Source organism: Oryzias latipes, chromosome 21 (genome assembly GCF_053564925.1).
Source record: "Oryzias latipes strain Hd-rR chromosome 21, Olatipes_Hd-rR_3.1".
NCBI lineage: Eukaryota > Metazoa > Chordata > Actinopteri > Beloniformes > Adrianichthyidae > Oryzias > Oryzias latipes.
The window spans coordinates 29952817-29976088 of NC_136257.1; the positions used below are offsets into that span (position 1 = coordinate 29952817).

At 39.1% G+C, this 23272-nt stretch overlaps 1 protein-coding gene across 1 annotated transcript in view; it reads right to left on the bottom strand.

The window, feature by feature from the left end:
* Positions 1 to 332: 332 nt before the first annotated feature.
* The window catches only part of LOC101167330 (polycystin-1-like protein 2), a 55401-nt gene continuing 32461 nt past the window's right edge, over positions 333 to 23272 (bottom strand). Inside the window, exons 27-42 of the mRNA XM_078939012.1 lie at positions 22299 to 22498; positions 21973 to 22199; positions 20503 to 20656; positions 17644 to 17890; positions 15606 to 15846; positions 15393 to 15483; positions 13050 to 13184; positions 12661 to 12846; positions 10768 to 11098; positions 9742 to 9875; positions 9444 to 9571; positions 7458 to 7618; positions 6673 to 6883; positions 5285 to 5386; positions 4933 to 5064; positions 333 to 606 (exon numbers count right to left, since the gene is read on the bottom strand). Of these exons, the coding sequence (XP_078795138.1) occupies positions 469 to 606; positions 4933 to 5064; positions 5285 to 5386; positions 6673 to 6883; positions 7458 to 7618; positions 9444 to 9571; positions 9742 to 9875; positions 10768 to 11098; positions 12661 to 12846; positions 13050 to 13184; positions 15393 to 15483; positions 15606 to 15846; positions 17644 to 17890; positions 20503 to 20656; positions 21973 to 22199; positions 22299 to 22498 (2818 nt within the window). The 3' untranslated portion in view covers positions 333 to 468. The remainder of the gene's footprint in view (positions 607 to 4932; positions 5065 to 5284; positions 5387 to 6672; positions 6884 to 7457; positions 7619 to 9443; positions 9572 to 9741; positions 9876 to 10767; positions 11099 to 12660; positions 12847 to 13049; positions 13185 to 15392; positions 15484 to 15605; positions 15847 to 17643; positions 17891 to 20502; positions 20657 to 21972; positions 22200 to 22298; positions 22499 to 23272) is intronic.

A 23272-nucleotide genomic window follows, 5' to 3' on the forward strand; every position in this document is an offset into this window, starting at 1 on the left:
TGGCAAAAAACTGAGGACTATCGCATCAGCGGACTTTAGATCATGTTGCAAAAGATAAGAAACATGACCAATTTAGCCTCGCAGTTTTTGTATGGTTCTGGCTGGATTTGAAGGAGAAAAATTTAAGTTTGTGTAGGATTTAGATATGAACAAGAAGGTGAAAAAAATACAATTGTGTTCATTTCAGCTTGCAGTGTGAATAAAGCCTGACTGACAATAAGCTGTTCATCCAAGCATCAGGTGTGATGGTTCACTCAGAGCAAGTGTGAACAATAAACATCGTGATGCAAATACATGTATTGATGTATTGAATACATAGAGGCAAAATAACCTAAACAAAGACAGATCCTCACACGTTGTCTAAATAAATGAGCACAAAGATGCTATATAACTGCATAGAAATTTGAAGAAGTACATGCCAGAGCTCTATCTCTTGATGTTTCTGTCAGAGTTCTGACAAAAGTTCAGTTAATGGGACTTGGAGCTATCTGTAGTGTTATTAAGGGGCAAGCAGCTGCTGTCAGTCGCCGTGTCTTTATATCTGATGCCAAAGAGACTGAAGATGTTGCTCAGCAGGAGGTCAACAACCTCTTCTTCTTCTGAGGGCTGTGTAAAAAACAAAAGACAAAAGCAGCAACAATCAAATTCATTTTCAGATAACATGAGAGATGCTGAAGAGCGGCTCCTGAATACTAAGCAGGATTTATCTGCAGATCAAATATCTGCATTGATTTCAGCTCATACTTCTTTGCTTAGATTGAGATGCGCCACTTTGGGGCTTCAGTTTATTAACTGTAGTTAATTAGGACACACATTTCCTTTGTACCATAGCTTTTCGGGATGATTAAAAAAAAAAAAATCATGCACTGAATAAAGACAGGCTGTTAAACTCTGGTTCCAGACTGACACACTTTGCTTAAAGAGGACACACGGCAATCTACAACACCATTAAAACAAATTAATGATTAATGCCGGGTTGACTGAATGCACAATGTATCAATTAGAACTGATAATTAAAATTTATGCCATGACCCAACTCAGGAACTTTCTCCTGCCCCATGTGCATTGTCCTACCTTACCTTTATGCAAATGAGATGGCGCCTGTTTCTGTTTCTTGCTGTTCTGTTTTGTTGAAGAATGTCATCAGGGCAATTTAAAAAAAAGTATTCTGTGGGAAAGTAGGTCCTGTTTTTGAAGTGGTGATAAAACAGGCCTACTTGAAACCATATTTAAAGTCCCACTCCAATCATCTTTTGATCTATTTTCAAAGCCTAGTCTAACTGGGAATCCTTTGTAATTAGGATTGTGCCTTTTTTAGCCCAAATTTTTAAAAAGTGTCATTTTCTAGGACAGTTTTTGCAGTTGGCGCAGAGTAAGCCTGTGCTGGTTTTTCATCCTTCCCTTGTTTACACGCTTTCTCGCTAGCTTACAGCCCTCACACCCTCAACCTAACAACGCCAGTGCAACAAAAATGGCGAGCAATATTGGAGCTATCCAGCCATACACTTCTGAGCCAGATACCATCTCAGATGAGAAAAACAAAGACGTAAATGGATCTATTGGTCTGTATTTGGATGTATTGGAATAGAGTGGAGCAGGGATCTTGCGGCCCGCCGATTGTTGCTCAACGTAACCACTAAAGACTATTTTAAACTGCATTTTTTTTATCTGCTACTAATTCACCATGAATAAAGAAAACAGTTTTAATCTTAATTTTTTTTATGTGTACTGTATCATGAGAAATATGCTACAAGAGCATGTTAGAAACACCAAAAACATGATTTTCACTGAATTAGGTCTTTAAAACCATTTTGGCCAGGATGCACAGATTATTCATTTTAATAGACATCTTTGTAGTTTATTGGTCAAAAATGTGTGACATTTTACCTAACCTAAGATATGTCTGAGTTCACTTACTAATCCCTAATCCTTCAAAACACTAGTGTAACCCTTGTGCTATTCAGGCACTTTATCATTGGGAGTTGGGTCATCTAGACCCACTAGACAGTGCTCTGAACCTTTTTTCTTCAATGATTTGTGATCTTCACTGGTGTCCATGGATTACATGAAATCCTCTCCACCTTCATCCACCTTTGTCATGGTAAGGAGAGCACGTCAATGCAAGGGTGGGGTCATCTAAGATAGCACAAGGGGTATATAATGCTGAAAAATCCAGTGTTCTGCATTTTATTGCAATTTGGTAGGGATTTAGAGTAGTTAAAATTAACTCCCAGGCCTCAGACCCCTACTGGTCTGTGTGTCACTTGATACCAGGACAAAAAAAAAAACATCCATACAGTAATTTGAATAATTTTTGTTATCGTTTCTGATTCTGAATTAATTTTTATTTGGGAAAAGTACCATACCATCCACCACATCCGTCTATGACTTACTCTTGACGCATGTGTAGTCGTTTGCCTCTTCAAGTTTTTTCCATTAGCACATGAACGTGTGCAGCAGTTTGGTTTTTATAATTCTGAGCGAACTAAAGGACTGAGTGTGAGGACATGTGCATGTGGTCGTTAGTTTTGTTTGTCTCTCTTTGAAGCTGATGGATGACTTTCTAGATGACAGTTTTAAGGCAAGACTCCAGTTTGCTCCTCCACATTTCAAAAAATGAAAGGATTGGGGGCAGAAATGAATCGATGGAAGGATGATTGAACAATTACGGCTAATTCTAAAGCCTCTCTGTTCGACTCAGGCAAATCCTCAAGAGACGGAACTGGAGCACATCTTAACAACAGATGGCAGGCTCTGGATTTATTTTTGGGTAGGACAGTCAATGTTCTAGATATTGAACTTTTGACTCTTCCATCCATGAAGACTACACTGTTCATAATAATTATCTGGTGGGCTGAATGTGCCATTACTGGCTGAGCTTTTTTGCCAAGAAGCAAACAAAATAACTGAGTACATGGCATGGTTTTATTTTTTTCTTCACCTCTTCCTGCAAAACTTTCCCATTTGTGTTTGCTAATTTATTCAATTTAAGTCCAACCCCCAGTTTTTAAAAACACAACAACTAGATTTTTTTTTCCAGTTATAACTCCTATTTAAAGAATCTGAATTTTTGGCAAGCTGGTCCCTATGAAGTCAATTTATTGTTACTGCAAGACAGCCCCATGCCTCTCTTTAATGAGAAGGGTTAGGTCTGCAAATTAACACCATCTGCAGCAGCCTGCTGTTTATGGACAAACATATTAAAACTGCCATGGGCTTTCATATCAATCAATTCAACGAATTTAATTTGTATGGAATTTTAGATACCAGAACTTCTACCAACTGATGACACATTTCATTTGATAGTTTGCGCCATGTTCCCTCACCTAGTACAGGTGTGACTTTTTGAAGCCAAACCAGTTTCTTGTTTCATAAAAATAATGGTGATAATTTTTGATGTCACTGTTTTTGGTGAAATTCAATGGATGGTTAAACAGTTTTGCTTTGTTTTTGATGGTTGTATTCAATGTATTCATTAAACATTTGACTTTTAATTTGAAGTGGCAAAAAGCTCAATCTCTAGACTGATTTTACTTTGAAATTTGCCAAAGAAACAGTTGGACCCCCCAACGTCTTCACACCCCAATTGAAGCACCAATAATAAGGACAGTCTTAGACTAATAAAACTCGTTAGAACGAGTGTACGAGTGAATGAGAGCCAAAAATAAGCCATAAATTATAGAGGTAGTAGTATGGCATAAAATCATTGTATTTTATTTTTTTATCGATCAAATGTCATCTAAGAAAAACAAACTCTATACAAAGGCATCTTAGTATGAGGGATGCAAGAGTTTGATGGCATTTTATCCCATTACCAGATCCTCCAGGATGACCTAAAATATATATTTTTATGTTCTAAGAAAGCAAATGTTTCTGATTTTGACAGATCACTCGTCCAATACACACAGCATGGGATGCCATATTAATGTCACAGCAGGTTGGTCCATCTCATTAGAGACATTATGTTTGCTGACATGGCAATAAATGGAGGTATAAAAAAATAATTGTGGAAATTAATTATTTACTCACTGTTCACTTTTTTTTTTTGTCATTAATGTTTTCAAATATGAACAGTCTACAGGTTAAATGTAGTGTTTTTCTGCAGCTTTGCTGTATAACTTTCTCCATTACTTCCCCAAATGGCTTTATTTTTGGACTTACTTCAGGAGAAGACTAAAAAACGGTACACGTCAGGAAGTTGTAGACATAGAGACACAAAGGGGTGAGGGGTGTGAGTGTGTGTAAAATAACACCCAGCTGTTTGACTCATCAATCAGCTCGTGAGCCCAAACATTTTAACACTGTTTGGCCCTTTCAGTTTTCTTTTCACAAAACTTCTGTTATGTTCTGGGTCAAATTGACCCATTTAACAACTCAAAACAATCAAAAAAGAAATACTTAAAATCAACATTTGAAATAAAAATGTATTTAGTCTTTTTGTAAACCTGTTATATGTGTTTATGCTGCAAAGCTACTGTTTGGGTCAGGTTGACCCGGCAGTCAAAGTAAAAGTTAAAAAGACTCAGATCAAACACATAATGCATCTCTGTCTCGTACACATATAGGCGGATGTGTGCTGACGCTCAATTAACCTCATTAAAACATGATCTGTGATCAGTGAAACACATCGCTAAAGTAAATATTGTTAGTAAAGGAGTTAAGAATAACATATAAACAGAGTTTTTGTGACTTTTTTTTTTTAATCTTATGACTCGTTTTTTTTTTTTATAACTAAATATGGCCCGGGTCAAATCTGCCCAGGAATATCAGTGCAGCTTCTAAACTAACATCAAAAGAGAGTTAAAGGTTACTGCATTTCTAAGCTTCAGCTTTTGCACTGTGAATAAAAAAAAAAATGTTTGGATTTTTTTTTTTTTTTTAAGAAAAAGTAGAAGAATGGAGCCCGCTCTAAATGACTGACATGAACATTACCTTGTGGTTTAACTGCTCCGTTTTCAGCGCCACAAGAACCAAGGAGATGAGAAGGTTAAGCAACACAAATGTCATGAAGACGATGCAGGAACCGACGAGTAATCCACCAAGCACCGGGTCATCATTCAAAACCTGGAAGAAAATACTAACATTCAGTCATCAGAATGATGTCAAACATTTGCCTAAATGTGTGAATAAAGCTGTACTGCCAATTTTTTGTGCAAATATACTGCTAAAGTGAGTCAGCCGTAAGTTAAGACAAAATTAAGTTAAGATACACATATCTCATTTGTCTGTGGTGTTCACATACAATCTCAGTGTGGCACAAATTCTCCAGCCTGTGAGCACTCACCTCATCATAGTTGAAGATGCCTGCCTGCAAACTGATGACGGTCAGAAGAGAGTCTGTGAAGGTCTTATAGGATGAAAGCTTCCAGCCGTAAATCAAGTTGCTCTGAAAAGATGATGACCACTGCATGAGCTGTGATCTTTCAGAATTAAACTTTCTTCAATTTGGTGATATTACAACAAGAGAACTGAAACTGCTTTGATCATGCATATCTAAAAGCAGAGGGAAACTTGACCTAAAAGATCCTGAATTGATGGCTGGAGAGCTAAGCTGCTGCAGAAAGTCTTCTCCAGCACATCCCAGAGAATTTATTCAGGTCCGGACTCTGGGGGGGCCAATCCATGAGGGGAAAAAGGATCTCATATACTCTCTGAGCCGCTCATTCAATGTCTGAGCCTACTGAACCATCCTGATATCTTGAAAAATGGCGTGATGAAATCATTTCATGAAAGAATTAGTATGTTTAGGTAGTCGCCTCATCCCAACAGCACTGATTCAAACCGCTTCATCCACATTTCTCAGCTTGGACTTGTATATGGTTATTTCTTTTTTTTATTATATTGTGACTTTTTATCTATTTATTTGTCTCATTGGCTGTCATTATTTAAAAGTTTTTTTTTTCTGACCATAGATTCTCCTTAATAAATTTCTCTACAGGTTTATAACTTTTTAGACTTTGATTTCTTTCTCTCGTTGCTTTGCCCCGCCCTCGTAATTTCTGGCCAATGACTAAAGAGCTTTAGTCTTGGGGTTTTGTTTCCAAAGATTCAGTTTGAAACACAAATGTCCGGTTGAAGGCAGTCTGAATACAGACCAAGCGCAAGCTTCAGGACTCGATCCGGACCAACAGACTTTTTCATCAGAATACACCCTAAAAGTAATTTGTCAGCTTAGTTTTTTCCTTTTTTGCAATTTGCCTGCCTTAGCTACGCAATGATTGATACTTAAACTAAACTATCTCCCATTCCTTTCGCTCTAAAGGAAACTAATGAGACTTGGGAGGAAGAAATGAAGAACCTGGGCTGACATCTTTAAATTTTTAACACATCCTTAATAGCTTTTCAGTCTGCTGTAAAGCAGCTTCTGTATTGAAATAGGCGTGTATGATTGGAAATGTTCAAGCAAGAATTATTATTGCTTATACAGTATGCATTCAAATAAGTTGCAATCAAATCTAAATAGGATTTTTTTTAACTTATCTTTAAGTAAAGACTCTAAACCTGAAGGCACATTACCATAACATTCCTCCATGGAGTTTGGTTGTTTTTAATAGCATCTTAATGTTAGCTCACAGCGCTGCAGGGATATTTGTATTATCTCAGAGAACCTGGCTCGTGAAACTCACTAGGAAAAAGCTTTTATTTGTAATGGGTGAAGCTCCAAATACTCACCGTGATGGAGTACGCCACAAACAAGACCCCAAAAATGAGAAGAAAACCGGAGATGTCGTTCCAGGCTCGCTGCAGGGCGGCTGTGATCAGGTTCATCTTGGGGTTCAGTCTGAGCAGGTGCCAACATTTGACCGTGGCAAGGAGGACCAGGAACGCGATGAGATACTGCAGCTGCAGGTCGGCTGTGGCCGTGTCATAGAAACTGGCAAATCTAGACGCACAACCAAGATGTCTTCAAATTGATTAGTAAATTATACGAAAGGGACAATAGAGCAAAAGAAGCATTAAAGTCCCACTCCAGTCATTGATCAACAGTAAAAGAATTACCAGTGGTCTTTTGATGATTATGCCGATTTTATCCCAAATCAAAAAAGCCCTTGTTGTTTTCGAGGACTCAGTTTCTGCAGAACGGCAGAAATTTATTTGAAATTCAACTTTGAGTTTTAGACAGAAGGGTGGGCATGAACTAAGCCTGACCTGAATTCCCATCATCCATTTGTTTACACTTTCTCCCGTTAGTTTAAAGCCCCTCACAACACCAACAGAACACTACCAAAAATGTCGAGCAATATTGGAGCAATTCATATTTTGAGATTTGAATAAATGCTCAGAAATGCAGTTTTAATCCTAATTTTTTTATCTGTCCTCAATCATGAAAAAGATTCCACAAGAACATGGTAAAAACACCCAAAATTCAATTTTCATTGGAGTGGGCCTTTAAAATATAATGATAGTATCAAGCTCAGGAGTGAATGACTGTTTCTCAGTAGTTGTGTTGGTCTTACTGGTCTCTGTGGGTTTGGTAAAAAGCCACATCTCGGTTTCCAAGAAGTGTCCTCCTGATGAAAATGGCCACAGCACTCATGCTGAGAAGAATAATACTAAGCTCCAGAAGATAAAACTTATTTTTAAAATAATCCCACCGCTGCAGCCTCATTAATTTGGCCTATTTGAAAGGAAAAAAGGGGAAAATGTCATTTTTAAGACAATAGAAATCCAACTTTGACTTCTGCAGCATGTTTGTTGGCAAATAAAAGCTGGAATGAAGTTTTCTATTAGTAAAAAAAAAAAAAAAAAAAAAAAACTTTGGCCCATCAAACTTTTAAGTTTTAGATGCATATGGAGTAATCCACAAGACTTGGTCAGAAAAACTTCAAAGTATTTCATAAATAATTAAAAGATGTGCTTTATTACATTATATAGGTTAGCTTTGTTTATTAGAATCCCCAAGAAAACAGCCTAAAAGAGCCACAAAAGTGGCCACAAAATTATATCATTACAGAGAAATTTCAGTTAATGGAGGAACCCAAATTAGCAGAAAAACAGCCCTTGAAGAAAATAGAAGTGTGTTAATAGACTATGACTCAGTGCTGCATTAGTGATACTGTGCTGCCTGACAGAAAAGGAACGCAGTTCCATTGAGTAACAAGCAGCTACAAACGCATGACCTTTGGTTATGTGAGGGAAACTTAATAAAGTCAAGACAAAGCAAATGACATTAATTTTTAAACTAATTACAAAGGGTTGTGTTTATTGACTGTTGAGCTTCAGTTAACCTTTTCAAATCACAGTCCTGTAATATGATTAAGGAAGATTTCGATAAACCAACAGCTGACCCTGAGATGAATTACAAAATAATTTACAGCTGAAAAAATATGTGATATTTTTGTTTAAAATGTCGTTTTTTTCACTAGATTTTTTTTATCAAATCACATCAATGCATGTGCACGGTGGACTCATCAAAGGCTTTTATGTTAAAATGTTTTGTAATTTTTAAACGGCCTATATCATGATTTTCTTACGCCTTTCAGAGTAAACTGCATCCATATGATCATATATTACTTTTGACACACTAAAGAACAAGATTTTTTTGGGAAATATTAGTGAGTTTCGCAGCTCATTACCCAGAAGTAAGACGACTCGATCTCTGAGGCATCGCCTTTAACTCCGTGTGGGCGCCACCTATTTCATGTCAACCTAGAGCCGGCCTCGGCAGCACGTCTGCGTTTCTCCCACAAAAACAAAACACTGCTCAAAAATGCGTGAACGTATCAAAATACACCTTTGGAGTTGTTGAGGAATTAACATTGGAATAAACTTAAAAGCTCAAAGTTCTTTTTGCAAAGGCCCTTTAAAGTTACTCATCCGCCTGGAAATGATTGACATATTAAAGTTACATTTATGCAACCAGGATGTTTCTGTGTTGCTAGAAATGACTCCTAAAAGGTTTTAACTCCAGGTGTTACAATGACAAAAAAAAAATCAAAACTTTTCTTTTGGACAAAAACAGACGAGTTCCCTTGTTAAAATGTGGTTCACCTTTTGTTTATCTCACTGTTTCACAGATGTTTTTCAGTGCAAGTTTGCAAATTTTTTAAAATCTTTTTTTAAACGGCGCACTGCTTTTCGTCCTGATTAGTTGTCGACCTTGTCAATCAATCTCCTCCATGTTCTGTCTCCTATGCAGAATGTGTTCCGCATGACAAATTTTACGATAGCAGATTTTTGTTACATTCAATAATACTAAATATTTTTCTTTAAAGGTTCTGAATTTTAAGAGTTAAACAAGAGAGTTAGAGTTAGAAAATATTCATGGCTGTACGAGAAAAGTGTATTAAGTGTGTTGTGAGGAGTTTTACTGCCTTAAAACATCTAGAATCCTACGTAATCAGATCGTAACTCCTGTGACAAACGGTAAAGCACTGCATCTACAATTAACAATTAGGAATAATTTCAGTGATTTTAATGCATCCGTAAGTGTAAACTCTTACCTGCAAGAACATGTAATAAAGGATGAAAAGTAAATAAATGATCTCAGCAGCCATGACAAAGACGTAGAGACCGCCGGTCGACTGGTAAAGGCGGATGCTTTGCAGCTCACTGTAGAACTGAAACACTCCTGCAAAAGTAAACCAGTGTTTGATTTTGATACACTCCGTTTTTTACAGAAGATGCAATTACTGGCACCCACTCATAAAAGAATAAATCTAATGCCATGTTAATTTTGAGCATCTGGAATAAAGCTGAGAATGAATCATGATTACAATCATCCAAAGCAGTGCTTCTTACCTACTGCTGTGGTCTCCATCAACAGAGTGATGATGCAGAAGAGGTTCACATTTGCATTATAAACAGTGAACTCAACAAAGATGGCTCTTGTGTACAAATCCAGCCATTTATTCTCAAAAAGATATTCAAGTGTGCTGTGGAAGAAGGAAATAAAAGTGTATTAAAGAAGGGTTCAGGATCCGTCAAACCAGCATAAAGCCTTAGTCACATGCATCCACCCAGGGGGTTGACCCTGCTGGTTTTTGGGTTGTCCAGGCCTGCAGATGGTTGTACAGAGGAGTTGCCACATCTTAAGGCAACCGCAGGTTTGTCTAGTAGTTCCCTTGAGGTTTGCACTGTCACCTCAAGGGACGTCAGGAAAATGGAACATAGAATTGACGTATGTTTGGTAAGTGTATCGTGAAGGATCCGCAGGACTAATAGAAGTGGTACATGACTTACAGGTGATGCAGTCAGGCTACACGCAAGGACTGCACACTTATCACGTAAACAGCACTGACAGGCTACTTGCAAAATCCACAGGGTTTGATGAAATATCTGTACGGCCATTCACCAGAACTTTACCCCACATGTTGTAGAGGTGTTTGCTTCGAATGGTCATTATTCTGCCGGTAGAAATAATGTGCGCGAACATTTTTGCTCTACAGGTTCACCGAGTACTCTGACTTTCATATTTTGTTCCACCAGCCTGCCACATACATGTTGGACCAGTTTTGGCCATCAGACAGCCCTTATCTACCCACAAGGGCAGTTGTGACTAAGGCTTTAGATTGTTGAGACATTATATTCAGTTCACTCTGCTGTAAGTTTCAATTCAATTCAATTCAATTTTATTTGTACAGCCCAAATTCACAACAACAGTCGTCTCGATGGGCTTCGTATCAGTAATTGAAAACGTTAAACATAAAATCAAAAGGATCATGAATACATATAATTCATTAGGAAAATACTAAATTGAACTAACAAACTGACTAAACTAAACTGGACATCCCTGCCCTTAGAACCCCCCCCCCCCCTTCGCAGTACCTGCTTGCATTTGATAAATCAGGGCCAAGCTCCACCACAAAGCCTCCTCCCCTGTAGAGCGCTGTTTTGCCCCAGAATGGTCTTCCCCTGAGTTGAGTCTGCGTCTGGTACTTCCAGGGACTTGGAGTGCTTGCAGAAAAATTTTCTCGGCCAGTGCGATTCCAGCCAGTTTCGTAGGAGCCCATTTCCTCCAGGTCCCATGAGTACGGAGCATTGCATTCTGGCACCAACGGAAGCATGAGCCCAGCAATCTGACACGAGTCCTCCTTCACTCGCACCTGACGAACTCTGGCATCGCCCACCAGTTTGGAGTTTCCATCTGTGATAAAACCTGAAATATGGATTTTTTTTCTTTTCTTTATCTCGTCATGACTGCAGATGCTTTGTTATCATGTGCTCTCATTGACCACTTGATTTGCTACACTCATTCAGTTAAGTGTGAATACAAATGAGATAATCCCACCTTTGCAGCTCACTGCATTTTTTTTTCTACATACCCACAGTAGCCAGGGAATTGAAGAGACACTGACATAGGTATGGTTGCCAACAGAAGGCAGATTGCTTCCTTGTTTTTTTCAAAGCTGATATTGATTTAGTAAAAATAAATAAATAAATAAACATTTTCCACTCTTCTATTGTCGATGTTAGGTGGGTTTATGTAAGTTTTCAGTTGGATTAATTTTGTTCCTGCAGCCCACTGTTTGTTTACACAAAGGTGGTGGGCTTGTGTTCTCGATCACATGAGTCTGATTCTTTCAAGAATGGGGATTCATCTGACCTAATGCTGCCACTTGGAAGAATTTATCTGCAAAATACAGACTTTTTTCATCTGTTCTTGCCCTGGGTGTTCTCTGCACCCTCCTTTAGTCTGGTTGCTGTCCCTTTAAAATGGGTTACTGTTAAGATCTGACAACCAGCTCCACGCCTCTGCAGCTGATGCCATATGCTTCTGCATGTCTCAGTTTATTAAGCCAAAGAGGACACTGTTCACACCAGTGTTCAGATTTCAGCATAGTCTTCCTGTGGCTGCCTGCATTAGACTCAAAGCTCCAGATTTAAATGGGGATGCATGTCCTCTGCAACGTGTAGAAAAACAAAAAAGTCACCAGCTAAACTCTTAAACTCCACTGCACTGAAAAGCCTCCTATGCACTTTGTTAATGGGCTTCATGCAAATCTTCAAGATTTATTATGTTTTCTTTTAGGAACAATTCGAGTATCTCTATATGAGCTTATTTTTCTTTGCTTTGATCACTCCAGGTGTAAAGACCAGCACAATGAGGCCTTGGCTTGGGCCCCCTCATGGCTGCATTGTGTAATTTATGTAATGGGTACATATATATACATATATATATATATATATATATATATATATATATATATATATATATATATATATTATGTTCTTAAATATATCTGGACTGCTTTGTATAAAACTTATTTTTTTAATGAAGTTCACTTAAGATAATAAAAATTACATTTGCTTTTATCACACCATATCAAAAACTACTGCAACTTCTACTAGCATGACTAAAGTTATTAGGAGTAGACCAAGCCAAAAAAGCAAACAATGAATCAATCATACTAAAAAGGTGGAAACAATATGGCATGAAATTTTAAAAGACTTCTGCTCCCTCAATAACTGCTTTATATGCCAGGACGGAAGCAGGGCTGCGTCTCTGCAAACATTCAGTAAATGACTTTAGCAACTAAACCCTTTGGGCAACAGGAAAACACATCCTTCAATACTTTCCTAATTTAGAAGTTACTAAAAGAAACTTTTCAAAGTTCCATTAGGTGTAAAAGAAAATAGAAGACAGCTACTAGTCCAACTTAACCCCATTTAATACCATCTTTTTAAAAGGCAGAGTCCTTTTGGAAGGTACATGCTTACCTGGATACTCTCCAAAGAGGTTTTTGAGCAGGGTGGTGTTGGCCCACGTGAACACATCCTGCAGACTCATGCTGTCCGAGGCCTCCCCAGTGAAGCTATTCCTGATGTGTTGGTTCAGGTAAAAGGCGTTGGGATCTCTCTGGCCATATGCCACCAACAGCAACATCCACAAGAAGCCTATATAAACTGCACACACATACAGAGTATAGCTCCCATTCGCCTTATTTCCAATAAAGCAATAACAAAGTGTGGTTTGTGTCAATAAACAGTTGGGATGAATCCAATAAAACTTTAAGGCAAGAAACTGGGTTTGCTGTAGTAGCAAAAATCTAATTGACTTGCAAATCCTCACTGAGATGAGCCTTGCATTTTGCTCTAAGTGTACTCACTCAGTATCTCTTTGAGCAGAGCGTTAGCCTTCTGCTGCATTATCTTGTTCCTCTTCATCCTCTCAATGGCCGCAGGAGGAGGGGGTTCATAGAGAAGGCTTTTCCATCCGCTTGCATCGTGATCCTTCTTCTCACCTGTTGATGCTTCTACACTTGTTAAAATCTCCAACCGTTTTACCGAAACCAGAATGTTTGTGTTGTAAGGGGTAAGTTAACTGTCTAAATGAAATGTATGCTCATAAACATTGTTCTTCTCACTTTATTAAAATAAAATTAAAGAAAAGGAACATAACATTTCGTTTTACATTTGGTATGTTGGTTCTGAATATGACTATTTTTTTTGTTTGAAATACAAACCTTCTCTCTTGTTAAATTACCGTCAAAAAATGTCACGAGCAAATCAAGTCACAAAACATCGTTTCGACAAAGTCCTCGTGCACACTTACAGCCCAAACCGCAGGTAAATGTTAGATATTGAAGATGCCTCAGCAATAGAGTATAAACAGCTACTGATGAACTGATATTTATTTTTTCAGTATTACTTTATTAATATTTTATTACTGTAGATGGTTGATCACAAAAATCTGCACCAACCTTCAATGTTGCAGCAGTCATATAATAAATAACGGAGAATGTAGTTTTATGAACAATGGCGGAATCAGACCACATTTAATTCGTGTCTACCGCCCTTTTGACACGCGTCAAATTTGCTGCTCGAACCTTGTCCAAAAATGTGCTCATAAATTTAATGCACGACGTGTATGGGAGGAACTTCTGTAAAAAGTTTTTAGCCTCATCGCTACATGGAAGCATTAACAGTATATTTGTATATCTCGTGTACAATACAGTCAATAGTCAACAGTTCAGTGTGATGGGGAGTGTGGAAAAGAGGTGAAGAGGCGAGTGCAGGCAGGTTGGAGCGGGTGGAGGAACGTGTCAGGAGTGTTGTGTGACAGAAGAGTGCCAGCAAGACTCAAAGGAAAGGTGTACAAGACAGTGGTGAGACCAGCTCTGCTCTATGGGTTAGAGACGGTAGCAATGAGACAGAGACAAGAGGCTGAGATGGAGGTAGCGGAGATGAAGATGTTGAGGTTCTCCTTAGGAGTGACCAGGTTAGACAGGATAAGGAACGAGTACATCAGAGGGACGGCTCATGTTGCCTGTGTTAGCGACAAAGTCAGAGAAGCCAGACTGAGATGGTTTGGACATGTTCAGAGGAGGGATAGTGGATATATTGGTAGAAGGATGTTGGAGATGGAGCTGCCTGGCAGGAGGACAAGAGGACGGCCAAAGAGGAGATATATGGATGTCTTAACAGAGGACATGAAGTTGGCTAATGTTAGGGTAGAAGATGTTCATGATAGAGTGAGGTGGAAAAGGATGATTCGCTGTGGCGACCCCTGATGGGAAAAGCCGAAAGAGAAAGTGTGCAATACAGTCAATAGATGGAAGACACTGATGTTGAGACATCAGCTTTATTTACTTGGAAGAGCTCAACAAGAACATCTGTAAACACATCATGACATCATTCAGATTTTCTACAGTCTGGAGCTGTATCTGAATAACGGCTGCTCTCAGCAGTACTTCCGTCTCTTTATGAACCAGTTTGATGGTCTGAATTAGTCAGAGGAGGGAAAAATAGGAAAAAATTAGAGGACATTTTATCATTGTCTCCATACAAATACGAAAAACATCATAGAATTTAGGAGAACAAAGGGAAACCATCAGATTGTCCTCCATGCAGGTTTTGGACTGCACCCACTGATTGCATCAGGAACATGTCACGGGAAAAAGCTCACTCCCTCATGGTTTGGGATGAGACAAAAGTCTGGAAACATTGTGCCGCTTCATGCCGAGACGGCCTATACGCACTGCTGCCAGACTACTGCACCTGACGCTCAAAACACGCCGCAGGACTTCTGATCGAGTCTGTACATTGACTTAACTCTGAAAATGGACGCCCTTACTGTGTGAATACCATTCGGTGTGAACGCAGCTTTAAGGGTGTGTTGATGAAACTAAAACAAATTGGCTCTTTCCATATGACAACAAAACATTTCTGAAAAATGAAAGAAAAGAGTGGGAATAGAATCATTACTCATGCACACTTTGCTGAATCGATAAATGTACCTGTGACCCCGAGTCTTATTTTTGACAGTAGTTTAACAAAAAAAAAGAATGACCAAAAAAAAAAATGCATTCAAAACAAAGGTGTATCATTTGAACATGTTAAACGTGAAACTATTTTTATTTCTATATATATTTTTACACAGTTTGTCTATAAGTACAGTATACGTTTCATTTTGACAGTTATTCTACCCCATAGTCTTAATAATACTCCACCTTGAATTTCTTCAACAAATTCAACATTATGTAGGTCTTCCTCCTCTACTTTCCTTATTATCAACGAAAAGAAGACTGCGAGACATATCACCTGTGGTAGGAGTGTTCAGATGGTGGGTCAACATTTGTTCCGCAAATATACTCGTCATGTGTCTGTCATGTGTGTTTGAAGGGTCTTCAACGAGACCCTTCAAATGGTTTTTTTTTTCTCACCTTCAGAGGCTGAATGAAAAGAAGACTCTGGAAGAAGGAGATAATCATCGATACCAACCAGCTTATGGAGCGTTGTTTCCCAAATTTTAGTCCGTACAGCATTGTAAAATATCCTGACACAACACTGGTCGCTATCACCAGCAACCAGCCGACAAAGACGAACCACCAGGGGAGCATTCCACGACAGCACAAACTTTTTTTCCCTCCGCCATTCATTGCAGCGCCATCTGCTGGGCGAAACCTGGGAGTAGGGAGCGAGAAACTGTATTGTCAACTGCATGACTGTTCTTTTTTATACTTCTTTATACACTGACCCAAAATATAAACGCAACACTTTTGTTATTGCTCACATTTTTTATGGTATGAACTCAAAAATGTGAAACATTTTCCACATACACAAATTAACCAGTTCTCTGAAATATTGTTCACAAATCTGTCTAAATCTGTGATAGTGAGCACTTCTCCTTTGCCAAGACAATCCATCCCACCTCGCAGGTGTGCCATATCAAAATGCTGATTAGACAGCATGATTATTGCATAGGTGTGCCTTAGACTGGCCACAAGAAAAGGCCACTCTGAAATCTTCCGTTGTATCACACAGCACAATGCCACAGATGTCGCAAGTTTTGAGGGAGCGTGCAATTGGCATGCTGATAGGAGGAATGTCCACCAGAGCTGTTGCTAGGGAATTGAATGTCCATTTCTCCACCATAAGCCGTCTCCAAAGGCATTTCCGAGAATTTGGCAGCACATCCAACCGGCCTCACAACCGCAGACCACGTGTAACCACACCAGCCCAAGACCTCCACATCCAGCATGTCCACCTCCAAGATCGTCTGAGACCAGCCACTCGGACAGCTGCTGTAACAATCGGTTTGCATAACCACAGAATTTCTGCACAAACTGTCAGAAACCGTCTAAGGGAAGCTCATCTGCATGCTCGTCGTCCTCATCGAGGTCTCGACCTCACTCCAGTTCGTCGTCGTAACCGACTTGAGTGGGCAAATGCTCACATGCGATGGCGTCTGGCACGTTGGAGAGGTATTCTCTTCACGGATGAATCCCGGTTTACACTGTTCAGGGCAGATGGCAGACAGCGTGTGTGGAGTCGTGTGGGTGAGTGGTTTTCTGATGTCAATGTTGTGGATCGAGTAGCCCATGGTGGTGGTGGGGTTATGGTATGGGCAGGCATCTGTTATGGGCGAAGAACACAGGTGCATTTCATTGATGGCATTTTGAATGCACAGAGATTCCGTGACGAGATCCTGGGGCCCATTGTTGTGCCGTACATCCAATAACATCACCTCATGTTGCAGCATGATAATGCACGGCCCCATGTTGCAAGGATCTGTACACAATTCTTGGAAGCTGAAAACATCCTAGTTCTTGCATGGCCAGCATACTCACCGGACATGTCACCCATTGAGCATGTTTGGGATGCTCTGGATCGGCGTATACGACAGCGTGTTCCAGTTCCTGCCAATATCCAGCAACTTCGCACAGCCATTGAACAAGAGTGGACCAACATTCCACAGGCCACAATAGACAACCTGATCAACTCTATGCAAAGGAGATGTGTCGCACTTCATGAGGCAAATGGTGGTCACACCAGATACTGACTGGTTGTCTGAGTCCCCTGACCCCCTCAATAAAACAAAACTGAAGATTTCAGAGTGGCCTTTTCTTGTGGCCAGTCTAAGGCACACCTGTGCAATAATCATGCTGTTTAATCAGCATCTTGATATGGCACACCTGCAAGGTGGGATGGATTGTCTTGGCAAAGGAAAAGTGCTCACTATCACAGATTTAGACAGATTTGTGAACAATATTTCAGAGAACTGGTAATTTTGTGTATGTGGAAAGTGTTTCACATCTTTGAGTTCATACCATAAAAAATGGGAGCAATAACAAAAGTGTTGGGTTTATATTTTTGGTCAGTGTAAGTTGTAGGAGAAATCTTGTGTGTGTGTGTGGGGGGGGGGGGGCAGGTAGTAGTAATTGACATGTAAAAACTATAATAATAGTAGAAATACATTACTTGTTATGGGTTGGCTCATCCTCTTTGGCATGGCTTGGTGGGAACAGCTGAACTTCAATGAGACCCTTCATGCTTTGGACTTGCTGCAAGGCCTGGCTGTAACTGTTGGGCTTTTGGAAGCTGGAAGGATCCAACAAACTAAGCTCTTTGTCAATGTCACACAGTTTCCTGTACAAATGCTGCATCTTGTTGCTCTTCTTCTTAGTTGCTTCCACCACTGATGGAGGATTCAAATGAGCACTGCTCTCTGAAAAAGTACATTTTTATTTAGGGTACAATGAGCGCTGTTTTTTTCTCAGTGTTTTCATTCAGCTTGGCAACGGTATGAATTTTTAAACATAAAAATAAATTTAAATTGTTTAAGATTATTTGAAACACTTTGTTGACTATTAACTAGCATATTACCTTCTGGCATATCCATCAAAACATCATCACATTGTAATACCATGAAGCTCCCACCACAGTTCTTGCTTTATGTGACAACGTACAACTCAGGAAGTCGGAAATCGTACGTATCACTGACTGTTATGTTAGGCTTTTGTAATGATGTATGTCATAGCATCTTTGGTGGCATATTACGTATTACATATATGCTCTCCAAGCTCTTTTAAGATATTTTATCTATGTTCCTATACGACGTCTTAACAATTGGAGGAATAACCTCATTCTAACCCTCACCAATGTCGGCTGTATTTAGCCTTGATGTGATTTGTGGTTTTTGTTCAGGCCACTGCCATGTTGTTGGGACGATCGCAAGATTTGGTGGTTCTGACTGTTGCGAGACTTGCCTTTATAAATGAACATTAGCAATGTCTTCTGTATACGGAAGCCAGGCCAGGCCTTCATGAGCAGCAGGGCTGCGTAAGCGCTTCATAAGTCACAACGGGGAACTGGTGGGTGTTCTTGTTTATATCAGGACACTAATTTTCCTAATACTGCAATTTGTGTTCATCAAAATCTGCTAGTGCTGGCATTGGGTCTTTAAACAGGTTATATTTGTATGATGCAAATTACTGTTTACACAATGGTTTTGTAATGCTGATGTGTTTGTATTTCTTGCCACTCTTGTATGAGAAAAAAATGCACCTTTAATTTTTTATATTCATTAAATTGGTTAATCATTTTTTGAATTTGAGTACTCTTTCTGGATATTGGTTTGTTAGGTTTTTTTGTTATAAAGAGCAGAAGGCATAAACTGAAAATAGTGGTCCATTGTTATTTCATTTTTCAATTGTGGGAGGCGTTCATCGTTGGTTGTGTTTTGTGCAGGTCAGGTTCCAACAGTTGATCTGCTAGGCTAGGCCATCTCAAGCCTTATACTGTAACCGGGACTCAACAACCTCGGACTGGGCAGTAGGAGGCGTACAAACCTCTATATAATGATTTTGTGGAAACCTGATTGGATTATTTCCTGAACTTTGCTTGCATGGAGGTCATAGAACTGGACTTCTGAATAGCTATTAACTTTTAGCTGAATAGTTAATTTGAGAAACTGGTCATTCTGTTTGTTTCCAATTCTAAATACATATTTACTCTTTGCATCTCAGCTTTTTGTCTGTTTTCACTGAACACAACACTTCCTCTAATGTACAGTTCTGATGCTGGCCGGCTTCATGTTTTTCCTACTTTGGCTCGATAAGACCAGTTTGACACAGCACTCTTTGACACCAGTCCCCAAATTGGAGTTTGTATTTGTGTTGTATTTTAATTCTACATAAAATGTTCTTTGTGTCTTCAGTTCTCTTTTGGTGTTAATATTTGGACTTTGTCTGTAATAATTAATTATGTTCTAATCTTCTTTTCTTTGCTCTTTTCTACTGCTCGTTTGCTCCTCAAAGAAAATGTTAATTTCTAAAAACATAATTGAAACTACATGTAAAATATCCAGCTGGGAATAAATTTCACTGCAAAGGTGCAAGCCCATGTGTTTAATTAGACATTGCCTCAAGACAACCCACTTTATTGATTGACACCAATAATAGTAAAGCAATTTATTAAGTTGTACATTTAAGCTACATTTTATTTTTATTTTTTCATTTACACCAAATTGTTCAACTGTGTACCTGCAATATCTTTTGTGGAAAACAAGTGAAAATTAGCCCTTAGCCATAACTCTTTGTGTTTATTCTCATGTTTAATGAAATGTTTATTACCATGCATAGTACTTTTCTGATAAACAATAAAAAAAACAACAGTGAAAGCACCACCTGTTTATCCGAATGTCCCTGTGCAGAGCTTGTCACATATAGACTGAGGCAATAATATTTGTGAATATTTGATTTTGTATGTTTTGTGGCAGGACGTCATACTGTATTTCCTCTACATTTGTCTTTAATCACATGGATAATGAAAACCAGGCACTGCTGAACACAGAATCATACCTCTCCTGTTAGAGCAGAGGACAACTTTGTTTGGTTTAAGCTGGAGGGCAGAAAAAAGGATAAACTAATCCAAAGCATTACTTTGTAACTATAAATGACCCAACTTTGAAATGTAACTATCTTGTTTCCACAAGCAAACTTAAGTAAAAAACATTTTGACTTTTACCAAGCTCTCTTCTGTTCGTTATTTGGATTGTTGATTTGGCTGTGGTTCTATGTCAGAAACCCAACTCTCCACATTCACTCTGACTTGGGACTAGCACTCAAAAGCATTGCATTGTGCCTTCTTGTGGTTACAATACCAGCTCCAAAAACAGGGAAAAAATTCACCATATTTCAGAACTACAAGAAACACATAATGGAGTCACCTTCTGCAAACAAAAGTGTGCCTGAAAAGGTAAAGGGCCTCAGATTCTTATATTTTCCTATAGTTTGTAGGCTGTACTGGTAAGTACCAAGAGCAACCTGCTCAACACACCTGGCAGGTGAAACAGTCCCTTGTCCCCTGTTTTGCGCCTCTCTTGGATGACGTCTTCCATCTTGAAGAGGATAGTATTGATTTCAGTTTCTTCCTCAGGTCCAAACCTGCTCTTTGTCCTCTTACAGAGCAAATCAGCAAGTCTTGTGACGTCCTGAGACAGAATTTCAAACACAACAAATTCTACTTTAATACAGACATAAAATGCAAAGAAACATGTCAAAATTGACAAGTAGCAGAGATGGTATTAACATTTCTTCAGTCTATACCAGGGGTGCCTAAATCCAGGCCCGAAGGGTCTGGATTTCTAGTTGAGTTTCTAGAAATCCTGCCTTATCTGCTGTTTATTACCTGGATCAGGTGTGTTTAGCCAATAAGGACCTTCAATGGCAGGACGGTTGGAAAACATGTATGACACCGGCCATCTAGGCTTGGATTTAGGCAGCCCTGGTCTAGACTCTCAGGTTTGAAATCTGATTTTGATATAGGTGTTTTGGTCACAGTGAGACACCATAGTCCCCAGATTTCGCAATTACAGTAAACCCTTGTTTTTCGCGGGGGTTACGTTCCAAAGAGAACCCGTGATAGGCAAAATCCGTGAAGTAGAAACCTCTGTTTTTTTTTTTTACAATTATTATACAATTAAATACTCTATTATACATTGAAAAGAAAGAACAAACCATTTTACAGGCTCAAGCATTTGTTTCACAAAAAAAGTACTTTAGAAACGTTTTTTTCTACAAATAACTTCTGTACTGTACTGTCAAATAATCATTTTAATCATCGATGTGAACAGAAGGCTTCAAATCGCGGAGATTAGCCCCGCCCACCGGGACTTGAGTAATTGGATTAAACGGGAGAAAATTTAAAATGATTATGAAGAAAATACAAAGTCCATTGGTACAAATAGTGACTCAGGTGTATTTACTGCTCTTCAGACTGAGCCGCTGCATCCTGACTCCTCTCTACAGTGTTTTCTTCTTTTGAAGCCCGCGGTGCAGCTGTGTTTGTTCGGGAGAAGAACACAGTGATTGGCAGTTGTTGTTGTCGCTCTTTTTTCTATGGGTTTTAGAGAAACTCGAAATTGCAAGATGATTTGCACGTATGTGTTGTAAATTTGGCAAGCTGTTTTACGTACGTGTACATATTTAACTGCAACGTTATTGACGCACAGGTAGAGAAGATGCAGAGTGACTTTTTAGCCAATCAGAATGCAGAACATAATTCACGACGCAAATCCGTGAAGTAGCGTAACCGTGAAAAGTAAACTGCGTTATAGTGAGGGATCACTGTACTGAATTTAGAATTTAAAGTCTCTACCGTTGACAAGTAGAAATGGAATTTATTTACAAACAAGACTATGAACAATTACTTGGTCATGTGACTGCTTGTTAAAAAGCATTCTAAATTATTTTTTGGAAGTTTTGTTCATTTGTACATTCATAGCTCATGTAGAAAAAAAGCACCTGCCTTAGTGATGATGTCCAAAGAAGCTTTTGTGTCCACCTGTGAGGAAACTGTCTCCAAAGTGCCATCCTTCGGAATGGATTTAGGTTTCTTTTTTCTGCCCCCACAACAAGAACTCTCTCGTGGACGAGTGTTTCTGAAGATACTAACTATGAGCACGTTTATTGGGAACATGATGAGGGAACTCTGAACTCCGATCATAAATTGCTGCCAAGTAAACTCGAAATGACCTGAAAAGGCAGAGAAAGAGATGGCAAAAGATCAATAAGATGCTATTAGATTTTTTTTAAGTCTCTGTAAATGAATGAACTGTCAAGAAAACAGAGTACCCAGGTCCATGACCTGCTCAGACGGGTCTGTTGGGATCCCGTAGAACATGATGCTGGTCAGCATGGTGCACAGCAGCAGGGAAAAGCAGCAGGATACTCTCTGCACGCAGGTGAAGTTGCTGCCGGCTGGTCGGCTGACCACAGAGTACCAGAGGTGTCCGTCACAGAAATCCCTTGTTGTCTTCATGAAGAAGAGATTACTGCAAAAGCAACATTTGGAAGGAAACCTTTATAAACTGCATCTGAATGCTCAAAAACAAGATCATTATTTGAAACGCGCATTCAAGCGGCCACTTCCAATAAAGGTATATTAAAAACTGGTCGTGTCGATTTGCGTTTTGGTGGCCACTTCCAATAAAAAGTCTATGGAAACGTACGTCAACCCTCGTTTCGTGCCTTTGAAAAATCAGACGATCATTGATCTCATGTTGAAGGTTCAACCAGTTGACCTTTTGACTGATAAATCGAAAAAACGCTGAACTTTGACCAATCGAGGACTCAGATTTGACAGTGACGTATGGGTAGCGTCCTTTTCAAAAAAGTGAAGTACCAACTCCTTGAAAGTATGATCATGACGAGGAAATCTAAAATGGAGGTTTGTTATCATATGACACTAAGTCTTTCATATATGGGAATAGAGCTGTGAAAAAAAAGCCTGGAGCAAGATTCACAGGATGTGCACCGCTTCGACATTCTGCACCAAGCCTCTTGGGTACTGGGTAGTAATATTGGGTAGTGACAGTCCTGTTTGAACACCATGCTAAAAACGCATTCAAGAATGCCCTTTAGCACAATCTTGAACATGTCTGGTGGATTTTGCACAACAGCCTTCAACCTTCTCAGTAAACATTTATGAGATCCATTGGAAAAACTAAAAAGTTTTATTGTAATCAGATTCTGTTTTGATCGAATTGAAAACAAACATGACTTTGTTTGCCCCTTTGAACATATTGATCACATGATATACATAATTT